The 18,681-nt window shown below is 50.7% G+C and overlaps 1 protein-coding gene across 10 annotated transcripts in view; it reads right to left on the bottom strand.

The window, feature by feature from the left end:
- Window positions 1–14,604, bottom strand: part of LOC119042595 (leukocyte immunoglobulin-like receptor subfamily B member 3) — a 33,737-nt gene extending 19,133 nt beyond the window's left edge. For 3 of the 10 annotated variants that reach the window (XM_053656672.1, XM_053656675.1, XM_053656671.1), the window contains exons 1-8: window positions 14,478–14,604; window positions 14,145–14,302; window positions 13,989–14,024; window positions 13,515–13,799; window positions 13,061–13,369; window positions 12,541–12,837; window positions 11,991–12,293; window positions 10,243–10,368 (exon numbers count right to left, since the gene is read on the bottom strand). In XM_053656672.1, coding sequence (XP_053512647.1) covers window positions 10,243–10,368; window positions 11,991–12,293; window positions 12,541–12,837; window positions 13,061–13,369; window positions 13,515–13,799; window positions 13,989–14,024; window positions 14,145–14,247 — 1,459 coding nt within the window. In that variant the 5' untranslated portion in view covers window positions 14,248–14,302; window positions 14,478–14,604. Of the gene's footprint in view, window positions 1–146; window positions 365–508; window positions 560–1,718; window positions 2,022–2,168; window positions 2,454–2,857; window positions 2,894–3,014; window positions 3,149–3,350; window positions 3,491–7,173; window positions 8,400–8,478; window positions 8,644–9,443; window positions 9,497–9,733; window positions 9,772–9,847; window positions 9,919–10,242; window positions 10,369–11,990; window positions 12,294–12,540; window positions 12,838–13,060; window positions 13,370–13,514; window positions 13,800–13,988; window positions 14,025–14,144; window positions 14,303–14,477 lie in introns of those variants that run through there. The other 7 variants (XM_053656669.1, XM_053656674.1, XM_053656673.1 and 4 more) reach the window with 7 other exon arrangements.
- Between the last annotated feature and the right edge of the window lie 4,077 nt (window positions 14,605–18,681).

The following is an 18,681-nucleotide window of genomic DNA, read 5'->3' as shown; positions in this document are numbered from 1 at the left end:
GTCAAGGGGAGTCAGTGAGGATGAGGAGGGACAGCCTCACAGTGGGATGGCGGAGGCGTCTCCACAGGAACACGGCTCAATTTTCCTGCCCTAAACCTCCTCTGCCCCGTCTGCTCCCCCGGACAAGTCAGCAGACAGTTTCTCACCTGTGGTCAGACTGTCCTTCACCACCTCCTGGGTCATCAGAGGGGCTCCATGGCTCCCCAACTCTGAATGATGCCCTGTCCTCACGTCCTGGCTGCAGCCTGGGCCATTCTCTCGCTGTCTCGAGCCTGAGACAGCAGCACCCCGAGGACCAGCAGGACCAGCAGAGCCACGCCCATGCGGATGAGATTCCCCACTGTGTAGTCCTGGGGGTGGGAGTCTAGGAAATGTGGACAAAGACGTCACAGAGGTCATAGCAGACAAAGTTAGCTCTAGATCCTGGGTGCCCACCCAGCACACTAGTCTCCCCCTGACATACAGGACCCTCTGCACCAGCCCCACAACTGAGGACTCTCCTACTCACCACTAGAGTTGTCTGAGCTGTTGTGTGAGGGGCTGATGGTGTCGGCTGCTCCTTGAAAAACATAAAGAAGTGGGTGTGTGAGGAGTTGATCCCTCTCAAGCCAACTGTCCTCAAAACTCTCCTGTTCCTCATGATGTGACTGTTTCCAGCCCCTTCTCGAATCCTTAGTCTGCTTCGGGGGTCCTGTCTGCTGTCATGGGTCCTGTCAGTCTCCTGGGGACTTCTGAGTGTAGACTTTGGTCCTGAGGCCCTTGGGACATAGGTTGTCTTTGCCCTCAGAATTCAGGTTTGGTGAGAAATGTGGTCTCTCATTACAGATCAGAGGATGTCCTTGTAATCTCTCTGCTCACAGTGGGAGACTGACCATCCAAGCTCACTCCTCTGGAAATGAGAGCTTTTATTTATTCAGCAGCTAAGGCCTCAGAGTCCACGGGTGGGTCTTATCTATACACACAGACATATATGTGGTACTCGAACAATTCTAGGGCTCCGAGTAGATCATTTTATGACTAAAACTTCAAAATGCATCTAAAGTCAAAAATAAACCTTTTAGAGCATGTGTAAAGAGCTTCTTAATAATGAAAGTTTGCATTCATAATACACGGGCAAATTTAACATAATTCCAGTGAAAATAGAAATAGAATTCCTTTCTGAAGGCAGAAATGTTAGTACCTCAAATTTATACATGCAAGTACTGCCTAAGAATTGTGAGAAAGGAGCAGGAACAGACAGGGGCCCCCAGAGCTACGGAGCAGACAGGGGAGCCCTGAGTGTGGGCTGGAGCCCCCAGCTCCTCCTGAGCCTGGCACAGCCCCTCCTTACTCTCAGGTGAGCACTGAGTGCTAGAGGCTCCAGGTGAGCCCAGGGGCCTGCAGAGCTGGGCTCCCAGGGGAGGGGGGACCCCAGGGGCTCAGACTCTGAGATGAAGATGCAGAAAGTGAGTGGGGGAGGGGATCTGTGTCCTCTCTGCTCAGTCTAATCACCTTTCTCCTCACTTCTCACACCTCCCTCCTCCCTCCCTGCTCTTTCTCTCTGCTGAGATTCAGAACAGGGGGCTCAGGGGTGGGAGGCCCTGTCTCTTTCCACCTCTCAGCACCTGGACCCCCTCTGTGGAACCTCTACATTCCTCATGTATTTCTGTCCCTGAAGCTCCTAGGACAGGGTCCAGGGGTGAGGGAGCACAGAAAGGACAGGGTCAGGAGTCCCTCACCTGAGACCAGGAGCTCCAGGGAGTCACTGGGCTCTGACCACCTCTGGGGTGTCTTCTTGTAACAGCCACAGCACCTGAACCTCCATCTGTGGTTGGGGGTCACAGGGCCCACAGGGAACAGGGCCTGGACCTGCCCACTGAGGTCTTGCTGTGAGTCCAGGGTCCAGGAGAGCCTGTCTTCTCCTTCCTTAGTCAGGACAAACTTGCCAAATCCTCTGTCTGAGTAACATTTGAGAGTCACAGTTCCTCCTGAGGTCACCACAGGGCTGGGCAGGGCTGAGAGGCTGGGTTTGCTGTAGACTCCTAGGAGAGAAGGAGGCAGTGTGTGTGAAATGGGGCTTATTCCTCCCTCATGTCCCCCAGGGCTTGGCTGTGAGGAGGAGACCCCCTGAGAGCATCCTCCTTCCTGAGGGCAGAGCCTGAGGCTGGGACCCCTGAGTGTCCCCTCACCTGTCACCACCAGCTCCAGGGGGTCACTGCGCTCTGACCAGACACCTTGGCTGAGATAGGAACAGTGATATCTCCCTGCAGTGAACTCTGTCATGTAGGTGATGTGGAACTTAGTCTTCTTCCCGGGATCCAGGGGCTTCTGGATGTCCAAGGGTGCTGGACTTCCCTCTATTTCCAGACGGAACTCCTGGGCCTGCAGGGCCCCCTGACACCAGAGGGTCACAGGGCTCCCATAGGGGATCACAGGGCCTGGCTCAGCCCAGAGGGTGGGTGTGGGGAGGGTCCCTGGAAGGAATCAGAGGCTGGGTCACAAGATATTCAACCCCAGTCCCCACATCTCAGCCCCAGGACCTTCCCTGATGTCTCTCATCTGTCAGCCCAGATCTATTTCTCTCTCTCTCTCTCTTTAATTTAAAAGGGCAGTTTTCTCTGCTTCTAGAGAGAGAGGAAAGGCAGAGGAGGGAAAGAGAGTGTGTGTATGTGTGTGTATGTGTGAGAAACATGAATAAGAGAGAGAAACACTGGGGTCCTGACCAGCAATTGAGCCTACAACATTTCACTTTGATTATGAACAATGCCCGACAACTGAGCCACCCAGCCAAGACTGACTTTCTCCTGTTTTAGATGATGGGACAGAGCCCTTTTCTCAATGACAAGGTGAAACCTGGGAGCCCTGGGGACAGACTCACCTGCCTGCACTGGAGTCCTCAGGCCCAGGCTAAGCCCTGCAAGAGAGTCCCTGTGAGAGATTTGCCCTGAGTCCTGAGCAGAACCCTCCTCCCCAGAAGCCTCCCAAGTCCTGGGGTCCTGACAGAGCAGGGCTTCCCCTCCTCCCTCACTTCTCACCAAGGCAGAGCAGGGCAGTTAGGGTGGGGGACATGGTGTCTCCTCTGTGAACCCAGCTGTGCAGAAGGAAGAGACTACGGTGTCCTCAGGGTGAACAGACATTCAGCATGTGGTCACTGGGAGGCTGGCGGTCCCTGTCACAGTGCAGCATGTCAGCAGCCACTCAGAAAGGGGAACAGTCTCCCCACGAGTCTGCCTCTCATTCCCATGATGGGGCAGGAAATAGATCCCGAGCTTCCTGAGACGTCCCTTGCAGGTAAGCTGACCCAGGGCACACCCTTCAAGGTCAGACCTGCCCCCCAAGGGGCCTCTTGATCCTCCCCCGGCTTTCAGTACCTCCTTCTGGGTCCTTCCCATGAACAGTGGCCACCCAGGCCCTGGAGATGCTTCAGGAGGACGAGGGTCCCTGTGGCTGCAGAGCTCAGCTCAGCAGAGACACGGTCCCCTCCCCACTGTGCAGTTCAGGCGAGTGTCACTGTGACAATGAGCTCAAAGGGGAAATGCAGGGAAATGAGGAAGGATGTACCTTCCTTGCTCTGGCTCCAGAGTGCAGTTTTCGTTCTATGACAGCCACCTCACACACTTCTCCTTTTTCTTAGAATGTCCACCCACAACTTCCTGGGAGCAAGTCTCACTCATTCCTGCCTCCTCAGAGCCCTTTTTTCTAGACATGAGCTGTCCCCTCGTCCTGCGGTCCTACCCTCTGGTCTTCTGCTTTTGGGGACAATGAGGGAGTTAGTGTCCAAATGTTGGTGACAAAGCTCATTCTCATTTAAATGCTCCTCCATCATCCCTTTGATATCAAGCAATAATATTCTATCCCTGAGCCTCAGTTTCCCCAAGGGAAACATGTTGTTATGAACCTTATTCCTCAGAGTGGCTGTGGAGGGATTGGGCCTGGGGTCCTGGGAGGGATCAGTCCTCATTGGTTTCTAGATCTGATGGAGATGTGTGGGTTGGGACATGAGCACATCAAAGTTTGTGGCTCCACAGTCAAGGTGGACAGTGGAGAAAGAGAGGAAGAGAAACATCAGTGTGTCATTGTCTCTTGTGTGCCCCTCACTGGGGACCTGGCCCACAACCCAGGCATGTGTCCTGACTGGGAATCAAACCGGCAACCCTTTGGTTCACAGGCCAGCACTCAATCCACTGAGCTAAACCAGCCAGGGCTACCTATTAAATTTAAAAGACATGATGGAAGGTGGTGGGTGTGTAGGGCAGGAGAGAGTCTTGGGGTGGGGGTGGGGGAATGGGGACCACTATAATTGAACAACAATAAAGAAATTAAAAAGAAAATGTAAAAGAAAAAAAGAGGGGACGGAAGACCTACAATGCACCATGCAATCTTTCTAGGAGCAAGTATCATCCCAGTAAATGTAAGCCCCAATTACTTGTTCTGTTGGTAGTCTAGATAGGAGCATGGATTAAAAAAATGCAAAATAAATAAATATCCTGAGGTTGAAAGGGTAACCACTCTCCTGCATGCACCCGATGTGGACCTTGAGGGGCCACACTCTGTTCCCTTTTGCTGTGAGGAGGAATCCACAGTGGGGAGGGGGCCTGGCTCCTTTCCCTGTTCCCTGTCACCGCCAGAGGGAGGGGGTCACTATTCTCTGAGCCGTGACATGTACACTTCTACCGCCCTGCACTGTGGGAGTTTGTGGATCCCACGGGGAGATTGGTCTTGTTGCTGGAGTCCTGTGGGGGCTTCCCAGCGCTGTGTCCAAAGCCCCTCTCTTTACACAAACTGTAGAGTCACTACCTGGCAGAGGCCCCTGGACACCAGGAGCTCACAGGCTCCTCCGAGCATCAGCCCAGATGGAGGGCTGGGGGCGGGGACCCTTGGAAAGGAATCAGACCTGCCTGAAGTGTCTGGGGTGCCCTTCACCTCTTTGGCTTCCTCAGCTGCCACCCCGAGGTCCCCTCCCTGACCCATCTCCACCAGCCTGGATCTGCTGCACCCTCCCCAACTGCAAAGCAGGGTTATTGGGCTGAAACAAAAGGTCTGGGGAAGGATCGCCCACCTGTAGCAGGTCCCATGAGCTCGGACAGAGCCCCGGAAGTGTTTGTAGATATAACGCACACAACAACGACGATGTAAATATGTGAGCTGCATGTTTATATGGTTCCCGTATGGCCCTGGATGCGATAACTTATTAGCCCACACTTGACTGTGTTGAGTTGGGTTGATTGTGATGTGTGAGAATATGTAGAACAGCTGCTTAGGCAGCATACAAAGATACAGTTAACACACCTATAGAGAAATTAAAATGGGATATTAAAAACATTCTCTAAAGACAAGGAAAGGGGAGAGAAAGAAGATGAACCAACAATAAAGGGACAGGTAGAAAAATAAAATAAATAAAGCAATAACCTAAATAGTAGCCTTATAAGTGAGTACATTATATCTAAAGGGTCTAAACACAATAATTGAAAGACACAGCTTGTAAGACGGGTTGACATGAAATATCAAATAAGACCTTGCTACGTGCGGTCTATAAGAAATTCACTTGAAATGCAACCATGTGAAAAGGTTAAAAGCAAAAGAACAGCCTTGGCTGGTGTAGCTCAGTGAACTGAGCGCAAGCAGTGAACCAAAAGGTCTGTGGTTCAATTCCCAGTCAGGGCACGTGCCTGGGTTGTGGGCCAGGTCCCCAGTAGGAGGCACTCAAGAGGCAACCATACACTGACGTTTCTCTCCCTTTCTTCCTCCCTCCCTTTCCTTCTCTCTAAAAATAAATAAATAAAACCTTTAAAAAATATATTTAAAAAAAAGTAAAAGAATGAGCAACATGGCTAAACCTTGAAAACACTGGACTAAGTGCAATTATCCAGACACAAAAGACCACCTGTTGTGAGGCTTCACTTATACGAACCGCACAGAATCAACGGACTCCGAGAAGCGGTGCGCAGGATATAGAGACTACCCACTGCTGGTTCTGAGGGGGCACGAGAGTTAGCGTTGATTGGGTACCAGTTCCTGTTTGGGATGATGCGAAGGTTTTGAAAATGGATAGTGCGGACCGTTGCCCAACACGGTGTATTACTTAACACCCCGGAGCTGTACACTTGAATAGTGGCTAGAGGGTAAATTTGGTGTTATGTGTACTTTCCCACGATAACAGAAGAGAACAATGGTAAAGGAAGATGTCTGTACCATGCAAACAGCGATCGAGAGGAAATTTAAGTGGCTGAATTTATTGGCTGTCACAAGTCACCACAAACTTCACGGCCTGAAACAATACCAATGTATCATCTTACAATTCTGGGGGTGAAAAGTCAAAAGTCAGAGTCTTTGGTGTAAAGTCAGAGGATAAGGAGACATTTAACTACTTTGTCTTGGTCCAGAACCAGAAATCAGAAATGCAGTTGATGGCTATTGACTGACCATGTAGCCAGTTATACTGGAAAACTCCTGTTTAATTTGAGTAATACATCTTCATATTACTTTGAATGTTCTATGCAAACCACTGTTTAATCTCTGAGTGATACACTCAGAGAGTGTATCTACTAGTCCCATCTACTCCATGTTTATAATTTAATTTTATTTAGTTGGTTGGTACCTCCAGGGCTCTGTTAAATAGAATAGATCGTAAGGACAATACTGGGCTCATTCCCAGTTATAGAGAGCAGGAGTTCAAGGCCCTAACTTAAAGAAAGATGTCTAAGGCCCTGTCTGGTGTAGCTCAGTGGATTGAGCGCCGGCCTTTGGTTTGTGTTAATTTTTCTTTTGTTCTTTTTTTTGTTGTTTTTGTTTCGGTTTTTTTTTTTTTCATTTTTATATATATATATAAAATCACTGAATCTTATTTGTGAATATTTTTAGTGGTGTTCATCTAAGTTCATGAGAATGATCTCCCTGTGCTTTTCCATTTTGTAATCTCCTTGTCAATATTTTGGAGTCAATATTTTCCTGATAGAATGTGTTTGGGTGTGCTTCTAATTTTTCTACTCTCAGGAAATGTTTGTGTAACTTTGATGTGTGTGTGTGTGTGTGTGTGTGTGTGTGTGTGTGTGTGTGTGTGTTACAAATGCAGAAGCATTTGGAAGAAATCCCCAAGGAAGCCTCCTGAACTGAAACATTTATATGTTGCAAAATGATGACCACAGCAGCATTAGCTAACACCTTCTTCCTGTTACACAGTTGCCACTTCTTTCTTTGGTGAGAACGTTTATTATCTACTCTCTTAGTAACAACACTCAGAAATATGATACAGTGTTAGTAGCTACAATCACCATGCTGTACATTACAGCCCTGGAATTTGTCAGTCTTTTAGCTGGAAGTTTGTACATTTTAACCAATATCTCCCCATTTCGCCTCCCTTCCACTGCTGGTAATTCACACTCTATTCTTTGTTTTTACTACTTTGACTTTTTTTCTATTCCACAGTGATCAGTCATAGAACAGTTTCTTATTACAAAGTCAGTGTATTTAATGTACACATAAGGTGATACAAAACTTCCATTAATTTTATGTCTCCTTAGTAAATTGTCCACTGGAAGGTGTCCATTTTAACTATGTGTTCTAATACATTGGTATCAAATTGTTTATAGTGTTCTGTTAGCTATTCCAAGTCCGTAAGATCTATAATGCTGTCCTAGTAGAGGTGACAAGTGTCTTCTCTCTGTCCCATGTCCAATGGAGTAGACTTTGGAAGTGTGATTGACGTTTTCAGAATGAAAACTTTTGGTTTTGTTGCCTTTTCTCTATGTTTGTTTGTCTTCATTGGTATCTGCTCATTATTATATCCCTCCTTCTACTGCCATTTATACTAACTTGCTATTCTTTCTCTAAGTTCTTCTTTATTGAATTTATTGGCATGACATTTATTAATAAAAATTATAGAGGTTTCAGGTGTACAGTTAATTTTATGTACTTGATAAAACAAACTAGGTCATTTATTTTAGGCTTTTATTTTCTAACAGATTTCTCGTGCTTCTTAATTTTCTTATTTCATACATTTAGTATATAATATTTATGTTATTAATTTAAACATTCTCTCGCTTCCTCTCAATAATCAGTTAACACTCTGATTATTGATAAGGCTACTGCTTTGACTACAAAATGTTTGGGTGTCATTTATCTTCAACAGAAAAATCAGTTGAAGCTGCTGGGGGTCCATGTCAGGTCTCCAGGCCGACTTGGGTCACTAGTGAGTGTCCTTGGGGCAGCTCCTATGCCTTCTGGGGTCCCTGTAGGCCCTCTCCCTGGACTGTGGGGTTAGGGTCCTTCTGGGGCTAGTGGACGGCCAGAGCAGCGTACACACTGGGCACATCTGGGGGCTCCTCTGATGGGGAGGAAGAGGGTGCACTTGCCTCCTGTTTGAGGCCCAAGTGGGTCAGCTGGGCGTAGGTTACATCCTGGGGGGCAGCAGGTACAGCATCCTGGACCAGGGGGACAGTGAGAGGGGTGAAATATGGTTAGGGTTGGGGAAGCCTGGGGCCTGGGGAGGACGGGACCCACCTGACTGTCCACCTCTCTGTCCTCTTCTGCTTGTCTATCCTTCATGTCCAGCAATTCTTCTGACAGGGGGGAAGGTGAGGAGGCCATTCTTTGCATCTGCCTTGATGTTGAGTGGGTCACCTGAGCACACGTCTCTCCTTGGGGATCGTCATGGGTCCTGTTCAGCTGCAGAGAGACAGTGAAACAGAACCAGTGTGTCCTTGACCCCATAATTGAAACCATCCAGTCCTGTCCACATGGTGTCAGAATGACAACTTAAACTTCAGATCAGATGAGGTCACTCTCCTGATGGAGTCTGCAGGGACTCCCTGAGCCTTGGGGTATCTGGTGCTTCTATAAATCTGACTCTTAACCTAACTCACTATATCTGCTCATTCAGCCCTAGCCACAGGGCCCATCTGGCTGAAGCAGCAGGTCCTGCCTCAGGACCTTTGCACCTGCTGTTTTCTCTGTTCTTTCCCCTCTCACCACAGACTCCACTCCCCGTTCTTGCTTTATTCTCCTTCACAGCACTTGGCTCTCCAGGATGCCATCTGCCTGTTTGCAGGTGTCTCCCTCAGCCACAGGTGAGCTCGAGGAGGGTGGGGATAGGCTGCTCAGGGCTGCACTGGGGCACCGACATGGAGCTGGTAACCAGTGAGCTCCTGTCACGGCTGCTGCATGAGTGAGTGATGGGACCCTGGGACCTGCGGGTAATTCCCTCATTCATGCCTCCTCCTGAGACCTGGAGCTGCGCAAGGTCAGACAGAGGGTGATGGGCCAGCACAGGGGACCACTGAGGAGGGGACATGAGGTCACAGGAAAGTGGGAGGAGTGAGTCAGAGCAGGACAACCTGGTGCCCAGAAGGAGAGGTCAGTATAGATGCTGCTGAGAACCAGGGGAGGTGAGGACAAGGGGGTGACCACTGGAGTAAACTGGGGAACAGGAAGGTCCTTGGTGGCCTGGACAGGAGCAGGGGTCTCACCTGAGGGTCCAGCTCCATGCCCTCCCCAGGCTGTGGGTCCTTCACAGAAGCATCTGTTGGGGCAGAACAGGGAGTGTCTCCTGTCATGGTCCCCGAGATCTCAGGGCTGCAGACCTGCCTGGTCCTAGATGGGTCACTAACCCAGGAGTGAGGTGAGGGGTCAGGTCAGGTTTGATGAATTTTAGTCCTTCTCACCCCTGACTCTGCACACTTCCAGGCTGTCCCCCCCCCCATTGCTTCCTGAAACCCCTGTGTCCCCCTCTCCCAGGGCAGCTGTCCCTTCCTCTCACAGAGGGGCTCTTCCTGGGCATCTGCAGCTGGGCTGGATCTGGGGGAGGAGACAGGGAGTTAGGGGCAGAGTGGGGCCTCGGGGAGTGGGTGGGAGTCTTCAGGGCAGGAATTACCTGGTCTGCAGGCCTCTGTCCTTGGAATCCTGGTCTGTGGCCCCTGCAGGAGGTCAGATATCAGCCTTCCTCTGGGTTAGTCAAGAACGACATTCTCAGCTTTGGGAGGGTAGGGACCACCCTTCTTCCCCCTCCCTGTGTGATTCCAGAGGAAAGAAGGAAACCTGAACACGCTTGTGCATATGTTTCAAGTTTCAGGAGATTGAAAATGGTGGAAGACGACTTTACATTTCTACATCGATGCTCATGTTGAGTGTTTTCTTTCTAGATTTTCCGACGTGAGATTCTGGAGAAATCTGTTTCTCAGCTCACCTTCCCCATCTATTTGATTTTCCTGTGACAGGTGTGCTGAGCCCTTCTCTCCTGTGACCCAGGTCACCCCCTTTCCTACTCACCCAATGTCCTGCCTTTGCTTTGATTCTGGTGTCGAAGGAGGAGGAAGAGGAGGAGGAGGAAGAGCAGTAGGACGAGGGCCACTGAGACTCCGATCACCACATTCCAGTACCATTGGAGACCTTGGGCTGGAGTGATGTCATGAATGAGCCAAAGGTGTCATTTAATGAGCACTTACTGTGTGCGAGGCATGTGCTGGGGTCTGTCCTTCATCTCCTCTGACCTCAGAGCCCTTGTGCACCAGGGGTGGCTGACCCACCGACCAGTCCACTGCAGCTCAGGGGGGTAGCACCTGCCTCGGGTCACCCAGACTGGCCAAGGCAGGGCTGGGACTTTCCATGGGAACTCGTGTTCCCTGTGCTGTCCTCATGCTGCCCCAGGTGGACACCAGCTCCGAGCTCTGGGCTCCTCACCTGCAGGGGCCTGTCCTGTCTCACCTGGAGCTGAGGGTCCTTCCTTATGACCTGCCCCCAGCACAGCAGGGACACAGGAGGGGCAGGGGTGTGTGGTGAACCCTGATGCCCCCTTCACATGATCAGGCTGGGCTGGGGCTCTGCCCTCCTGAGCTCTGTGAGTCCCCTTGTGTCACCTGATGTCACCACAGGCCTGTGAGCAGGAAGGAACCAGGGACAAACAGACATGAACCTGACACTCAGAGAAGAGAGGGGACCTCGGGACCCACAGTGGGAGCAGCAGACCCGGGACCTGACCCAGGTCTGACTCCTGGCCTCTCTCCCTTCTGAGCTGAGCACCTGAGCTGAGGAACAGACTTGGATTCCCTAAACCCATCTCTTCCTTGTCCCTCCCTGTGCACTGTCACCAGCACTGCTGCAGAGAGGACAGTCCCCATAGCATCATATCCTGGGGGGCCTCCCTGTGAGGCCTTTTCCCAGGAGGTCTGAGCCAGAACTGAAAGGAAATCTAACCTCTGGGCCACGATTCTCTCCTTTTACACTTGGAGACTCTGAGGCACAGAGAGGGGAAGGATGTGTCCAAGTCAGAGCCTCCAGAGGTGCCTGAACTTGCACAGGACTCAGTCCCTGTCCCCATGGACTCACCCACCACCTCCCCACAGAGACCCTCACTTACTGCTCTGTGGGCCTGACTCTGAGTTGGGGAGGGGCTGATTCCAGATGGGGGTGAGGGCTAGGGGCTGCCTTCTCCCCACTTGAGCCTGGCTCCTCCCCCAGCTTGGGCCCAATGTGTTCATCTGTCATGCCCTCCCCTCCTGTCACCTGTCAGCCTCAGAGACCTGGCATTCCTGTGGTTCTGGAAACTCTGCCTGACTTCCAACCTCCTGGGACAAAGTCCCCACCCTCAGTGTTTGGGGGTCACAAGACCCCCTGATGGGCCCTCAGAACTTCCCCGGGCTGCTCTGTGCCCCCTCTGAGCAGAGTTCCCAGGGCCTCACCCGCTGTGGGGATGGGCCCTGTGGGTGGGGGTCCAGGGTCCAGGGAGTGAGGACACAGACTGGTGTGAGGGTGAGGGACTTAACTTCGGGTTCAGTAGAGCACCCAGATTCTTTTTATGAACCTGCTCTATGGGCCCCCTAAGACATGCCTTCGCCCCACCTACCACCTTTGATCCCAGGTGAGGGGGAGGGGTGGACAGGTACAGCAGGGTCCCCAAGGGCCAGATGTCCTGCTGGTGAGCATCCCCAGAGCCCTCTACCTCCGTTTTCAGCCCATAATTCCTCTGCAGATACGACCCTGAGCTAACAGCTTGCAAGGCGGAGTTCGGGGCTCCTCACCTGAGACCAGGAGCTCCAGGGGGTCACTGGGCTGTGACAGCAGGTAGGGACTATCATGATTTGCACTGTAGCACCTATAGGTCCCCCCGTGGGCAGACGTCACAGGACTTATGGAGAATTCTGCCTGGTGCTGCTGAGCTCGGGACTGTAATCTGAGACGCAGCGGGGGACTGGCTGCCCCCTCCTTGGACAGAAGGAAAGTGTCCCTCCAGCTCAATGACTGACACAGCAGGGTCACATTCTCTCCTGAGGCCACCATGGCTCCTGGTTGCACCGAGAGCGAGGGTCTGTCAGGGAGCCATCCTAGAGAGAGGGGGGCAGGTGAGGGGCTGCTGCCCACCATGTCCTGACCTGAGAGTCACCAGGCCCCTTTCTGACGACCCTCCTCTCTGTCTCTGTTTTTTGTGCATCTCCCCTCCACCTTCCATCCCCTCCCTTTCTGCCTCTCTCACTGGGAAACCCACACCCCTGGTCCTGGCCAGCAACACTGAGACCCCCAGCCAGGCCTGAGCAGACTCTGGGTCCATGATTGATCCCACTGCTTTCTCACCTGCCACCAGGATGTCCAGGGGGTCACTGGGGGCTGACCACTCAGAGGAGAGGTTGTGTCCACCATAGCACCTGTAACGGCCCCCATGGGAGATGCTCACAGTGTCCAGGAGGAAGTTGGCCTGAGAGAGCCCAGCCTGGGGCTGCAGAGCATTGATCTGGAGGAGACCCTGTCCCCCTTCCTTGAACAGAGCAAATCTGTCATAGCTGATGTCAGAGTGACATTGGAGGGTCAGGCTCTGTCCATTGGCCACGATGGGGACCTGCTGGGTCAGGAGGGAGGGTTTCCCTGAGCCACCTGCAGGGACCAGACAGGAGTGACAAGGGCTGCTCCTCCCATGAACCCTCCTCCTGGCCTGGCCCCCAGGCCCCCAGATCCCCTGGTCTCTCTGTGTCTCTGGCCCAGTAGCCCCTGCTCCACTCATCCCACCTCCCCCGTGGGGCTCCCCTCCCTGCAAAGACCCCAGGAAACTGCCTGGACACTCAATCCACACAAGAGGCAAAATAAAGAATTTTTTTACCTGGGATCACAAGCTCCAGGGAGTCACTGGGCCGTGACCACACTTGTGGGCTGTCCCTGTAATAGCCATAGCATCTGAATGTCCACCTGTGGCTGGGAGTCATTGGACCCACAGAGAACTGGGCTTGGGACTCCCCACTGGGGTGTTGCTTTGAGTCCAGGGTCCAGGAGAGCCTGTCCTCTCCTTCCTTGGTCAGAATGAACCTGTCAAATCCCTGCCATGAGCCACACTGGAGAGTCACGGTCCCTCCTGGGGTCACAATAGGGCTGGGCAGGGCTGAGAGCCTGGGTTTGCTGTAGTAGGAGACTCCTAGGAGAGTAGGAGGCAGCATGTTAAATGGGGCTCACACCTCCCTCAGGTCCGCCAGGGCTGGGCTGTGAGGGGGAGGCCCCCTGAGAGCATCCCCCTTCCTGAGGGCAGAGCCTGAAGTTATGACCTCTGGGTGTCCTCTCACCTGTCACCACCAGCTCCAGGGGATCACTGTGCTCTGACCAGTCACCTTGGCTGAGATAGTAACAGCGATATCTCCCTGCAGTGAGGTCTGTCATCTGTCTGATGGGGAACGTGGTCTTGTTCCCCGGATCCTGTAGCTTTCGTTCTTCCCAGGGTGCTCGGCTTCCTTCTTTATCCAGATGGAACTCCTGGGCCTGCAGGGACGCCTGACACCACATGGTCACAGGGCTCAACTGGGAGATCACAGGGCCTGGCTCAGCCCAGAGGGTGGGTTTGGGGAGGGTCCCTGGAAGGAATCAGAACCTGAGTCACAAGACATTTCCACCCCCAGTGCCCAGATCGCAGCCCCAGAACCTTCCCTTATGTCCCCATCCATTAACCAAGAACTTAGGTTTTCCATGCACAGCTGCCTCATGAGGAAACACCTTGTCCTTTATGTGGAGAGGGACATGGGGATCCCTGGGGACAGACTCACCTGCCTGCACTGGAGTGCTCAGGCCCAGGCTCAGCCCTGCAAGAGAGTCCCTGTGAGAGATTTGCCCTGAGTCCTGAGCAGAACCCTCCTCCCCAGGAGCCTCCTGAGCCCTGGGGTCCTGACAGAGCAGGGCTTCCCCTCCCCCTCACATCTCACCCAGACAGAGCAGGGCCATGAGGGTGGGGGGCATGGTGTCTCCTCTCTGAACCAAGCTGTGCAGAAGGAAGAGACCAGGGTGTCCTGAGGGTGATAGACACATAGGGCGTGGTCACTGGGAGGTTGGTCATCTCTCACCAGGTTGCCACGTCAGTAGCCTGTAAGGAAGGGTACGGTGTCTCCCCAGGAGTCCACCATCATTCTCATGATGGAGGAAGAAATAGACCCAGAGCCTCCTGAGAGGCTCCTTGCAGGTGAGGTGACCCAGAGCATGTCCTTCCAGGTCAGAGCCTCCCCCAAGGGGCCCCGTCATTCTCTGCCAGCTTTCAGTACCTCCTTGTGGTTCTTCCCCTGGACAGTGGGCATCCAGTTACAGGAGACGCGTCAGGAAGACGGGGGTCCCTGTGCCCGCAGAGCTCAGCTCAGCAGAGACACTGTCCCCTCCTCACTGTGCAGTTCAGGCGAGTGTCACTGTGACAATGAGCACAAAGAACAGACACAGGGAGATAGGGAAGGAAACACACCCTTCCCCTGGCCCCAGAGTGTGGCTTTCTGTTTATCCCAGCCACCCTCATCGACTTCTTGTTTTTTCTCTTTTTTAAAATATATTTTATTATGCCATTACAGTTGTCCCATTTCCACCCCTTCATTCCCCTCCACCCTGCACACTCCCCCCACCCACATTCCCCCCTTTAGTTCACATCCAAGTTTTTTGTGTTTTTTTAGTATTTCTTTTTTTATTTTAATTAATTTTATTTAGTTATTTTTCAAGTACAGTTTTTGTCTATTTTTCCCATCCCAGCCTCCCCCGCCCCTTGCTCCCCACCTCCCTCCCATTTCCACCCCCCTTAGTTCTCGTCCCTGTGTCCTTCCTATTTGTTCCTCAAAATCCCTCCCCCTTTTCCCCCTTAACTTCCCTTCCTTCTCCTCTCTGGTCACTATCCCCTTGTTCTCTATTTCAGTGTCTTTTTTTTTCTACTTGCTTGTTTGTTTTGTTGTTTAGCTTCCTGTTAAAGGTGAGATCATATGGTATTTGTCTTTCAGCACCTGGTCTATTTCACTCAGCATAATGCTTTCCAGTTCCATCCATGTTGTTGCAAAAGGTAGTAGCTCCTTCTTTCTCTCTGCTGCATAGAATTCCATTGTGTATATGTACCATAATTTTTTGATCCATTCATTTACTGATGGACACCTAGGTTGCTTCCAACTCTTGGCTATTGTAAATTGTGCTGCTATGAACATTGTGGTGCATAGGTTCTTTGATATGATGTTTTAGGATTCTTAGGATATAATCCCAGCAGTGGAATTGCTGGGTCAAAAGGCAGGTCAATTTTTATTTTTCTGAGAAAATTCCATACTGTTTTCCATAATGGTTGTACCAGTCTGCAATCCCACCAACAGTGAATTAAGGACCCCTTTTCCCCACAACCTCTCCAACATTTGTTGTTTGTTGCTTTGTTTAGGATAGCCTTCCTGACTGGTGTAAAGTGGTATCTCATTGTGGTTTTAATTTGCATCTCTCTGATAGCTAACGATATTGAGCATCTCTTCATGTGTCTCTGGATGTTCTGTATGTCCTCCTTGGAGAAGTGTCTATTCAAGTCCTTTTCCCATTTTTTAATTGGGTTGGGTGTCTTCTTAGAGTGGAGTCGTGTAAGTTCTTTGTATATTTTGGAGATTAAGTTATAAGTTCTTTAGCTTCTTCATTTCCCATACTATTCTTGCCCTCCCCCTATCTATTTTGTGCCTACCATCTATGCTACTTATTCTCCGTACCTTCTCCCCTCTTCTTCTCCTCCCACTCCTCTGTTTCTAACACTACTTGTGATCTTCATGTCTATGGTTCTGCTCCTGATCTAGCTGTCCGCTTAGTTTGCTTTTGTTTTAGGTGTGGTTGTTAATAACTGTGAGTTTGCTGTCCTTTCACTGTTCATGTTTTTTTAACTTCTTTTTCCTAGATAAGTCCCTTTAACATTTCATATAATAAGGGCTTTGTGATGATGAACTCGTTGAACTTGACCTTATCTGAGAAGCACTTTATCTGCCCTTTCATTCTAAATGAAAGCTCTGCTGGATAGAGCAATCTTGGTTGTAGGTCTTTGGATTTCATGACTTGAAATACTTCTTTCCAGCCCCTTCTTGCCTGTAAGGTCTCTTTTGAGAAGTCAGCTGACAGTCTGATGGGGACTCCTTTGTAGGTGACTGTCCCCTTAGCTCTTGCTGCTTCTAGAATTCTCTCCTTCATTTTAATCTTGGGTAATGTTAATGATGAGGTGCCTTGGTGTGTTTCTCCTTGGGGTTCCCCTTCTTTGGGACTCTGTGAGCTTCCTGGGCTTCCTGAAAGTCTATTTCCATTGCCTGATTGGGGAAGTTCTCGTTTATTATTTGTTCAAATAAGGTTTCCACTTGTTGCTCTTCCTGTTCCCTTTCTGGAACCCCTATAATTCGAATGTGGGAATGTTTAAATTTGTCCTGGAAGTTCCTAAGCCTCTCCTCATTTTCTTGAGTTCTTGCTTCTTCATTTTTTCCTGTTTGGTCATTTCTTTCTCCCTTCTGGTCCACTCCATTCTTTTTAGTCCCAGACGTGTTTCCACCACTATTGGTTCCCTGTGCGATTTCCTTCATTACACTTAGTGTAGACTTCATTTTTTCATCTAATTTGCAACTAAAATCAACCAGTTCTGTGAGCATCCTGATCACCAGTGTTTTGAACTGTGCTTCTGATAGGTTGGGTATCTATTGGTCACTTAGAAGTATTGGCTCTGGGGCTTTTAGCTGTTCTTCTGCTTGAGCCATAATATTTTGGTCTGTTAGTGCCTGTTACATATGAGAGGCGGGGGGCTTAGGTGTTCACCAGGGCAGGGCAACCCAGTCACAGGCTTGTGAGTGGGGACCGGGTCAGAGAGGGAGCTATGGTGTTTCGTCCACTCTCTGTCAGATTTCGGTCTTCTCTGCTGCTTCCCACAAGCAAATTGGACCCTTGTGGTGCTGGTTCCTGGGTGGGTGGGCTTGTGTATGTTCTACAACCCTATGGGTCTCTCCAACTCACTCTCCTGTGAGGCTGGGAGCCTCTCCTGGCACCTCAACCCCTGAAAGTTTCTCCAATTGGGCTTTTAGGCTTTAATTCCCGTTGCTGGGGCCCTGGGTTATGCGGTCTGTCTCACTGCTCGTTCCTTTGCCTGGTTTATCTGCAATAATAAACCGTGTGAATGTGTGACTGGGGTCAGCCAGCTGCCTTGTGCCCTCATTGGGTCTGCCCATTGCCACCCCAAACCTGGGATCTGCCAACTACCGCCTGTGAGCCTGAGTTCGTCTGGCCGCTTTTTCCTGCCGCCATCCCTCTCTGCCAGCCGCCCACTCTGTCTCTCTTACCAGTCCATATGAATGATTCGTTGTTGTTCGACTTTGGTACAGTTCAATTTTCTGTTTTGGTTGTATTTTTTCTAACTCTTTGTTCTTTTTAAACCTGGTTGTGCGATAAGGTACATTATTTCACCTACGTCTCCATCTTGGCCATCGTTTTATGTTGTCAACAGTGTCCACCCACCTTCCTGGGGACAAGCCTCTGAGTGACCCCTGCCCCCTCAGTGCCCTTGTTTCCTGGTTCAAACCTGCTCCTCAAGCTGTGGTCCTGCCTACAAGCTTCAGGGGACATTGATTTGGGTTAGAGTCCTGATTTTTACTTAAAGCAGATATTTACTTAAATACCCATCATCCAATGTCCATGTGTTCTCGAGTGGTAATGTCCAATCTCTGTCTCAGTCTCCTCATCTAGATTCTGTTGTCACAAAGCCCAGTCCCCGCAGAGGCTGTGGGTCAGTGGTGCTGGTTCATGGGAGGGAGGCTTCCACTTCCAGACCAGATGAGGACGTGAGTGGGCTGGGACATGAGAGGATCAAGGTGTCCAGGGTCAAGGGCAGGGTGGTAGCACCCACTTGACACCTTGTTTTCTCTGAATACCAAGCACAACTACTCATAATAGCTCTACATTATGTAGTCATGGACATGTCTAGGAAAGAGATGAAATTTACACAAATGAAGAAAGAAGCCTAGTGGAGAACAGAGACTGAAAATGATGGCCCATGTGACTGGGACCAACCATGAGTCATAGGGAGGAAATTCCCCCCTGAGTAGACACAGAGAGACCCCAGGTGTGGCGGACCCTGTCCAGAAGATTCCACCTGTTGTGGCTGATGATAAGAATGAATGCACAGGTGACAACAATCCTGTGGAGAGAAAGGGAACAGGCACGAGTACTCTCTCAAGGGGAGAGTGCTTATGGGTGCCTCGGCCACTCCCTCAAGAGGGGAGCACCTCGACCCTTGCCTAGACAGCCTTTTATTGTTTTCCTGGGGTCTTACATGAGAGAAAGATTTATTATCTATTACATAGAATATTATTGTCTACATTTTAGGTAAAACCAAGAAAGTGAAAATAACATGCAGAGGGGAATGGCGATGAGTTGATTAGTTCTGCCCTTGGGAGAACTCATACAGGCTTTGGATATTATCTTGAAGATAGACAATACACATTTGTT

Source organism: Artibeus jamaicensis, unplaced genomic scaffold (assembly GCF_021234435.1).
Source record: "Artibeus jamaicensis isolate MK-2021 breed Jamaican fruit bat unplaced genomic scaffold, CSHL_Jam_final scaffold_2693, whole genome shotgun sequence".
NCBI classification, from domain to species: domain Eukaryota; kingdom Metazoa; phylum Chordata; class Mammalia; order Chiroptera; family Phyllostomidae; genus Artibeus; species Artibeus jamaicensis.
The sequence above is the reverse complement of the archived record's forward strand: the minus strand, read 5'-3'. Positions and strand labels throughout refer to the sequence as shown.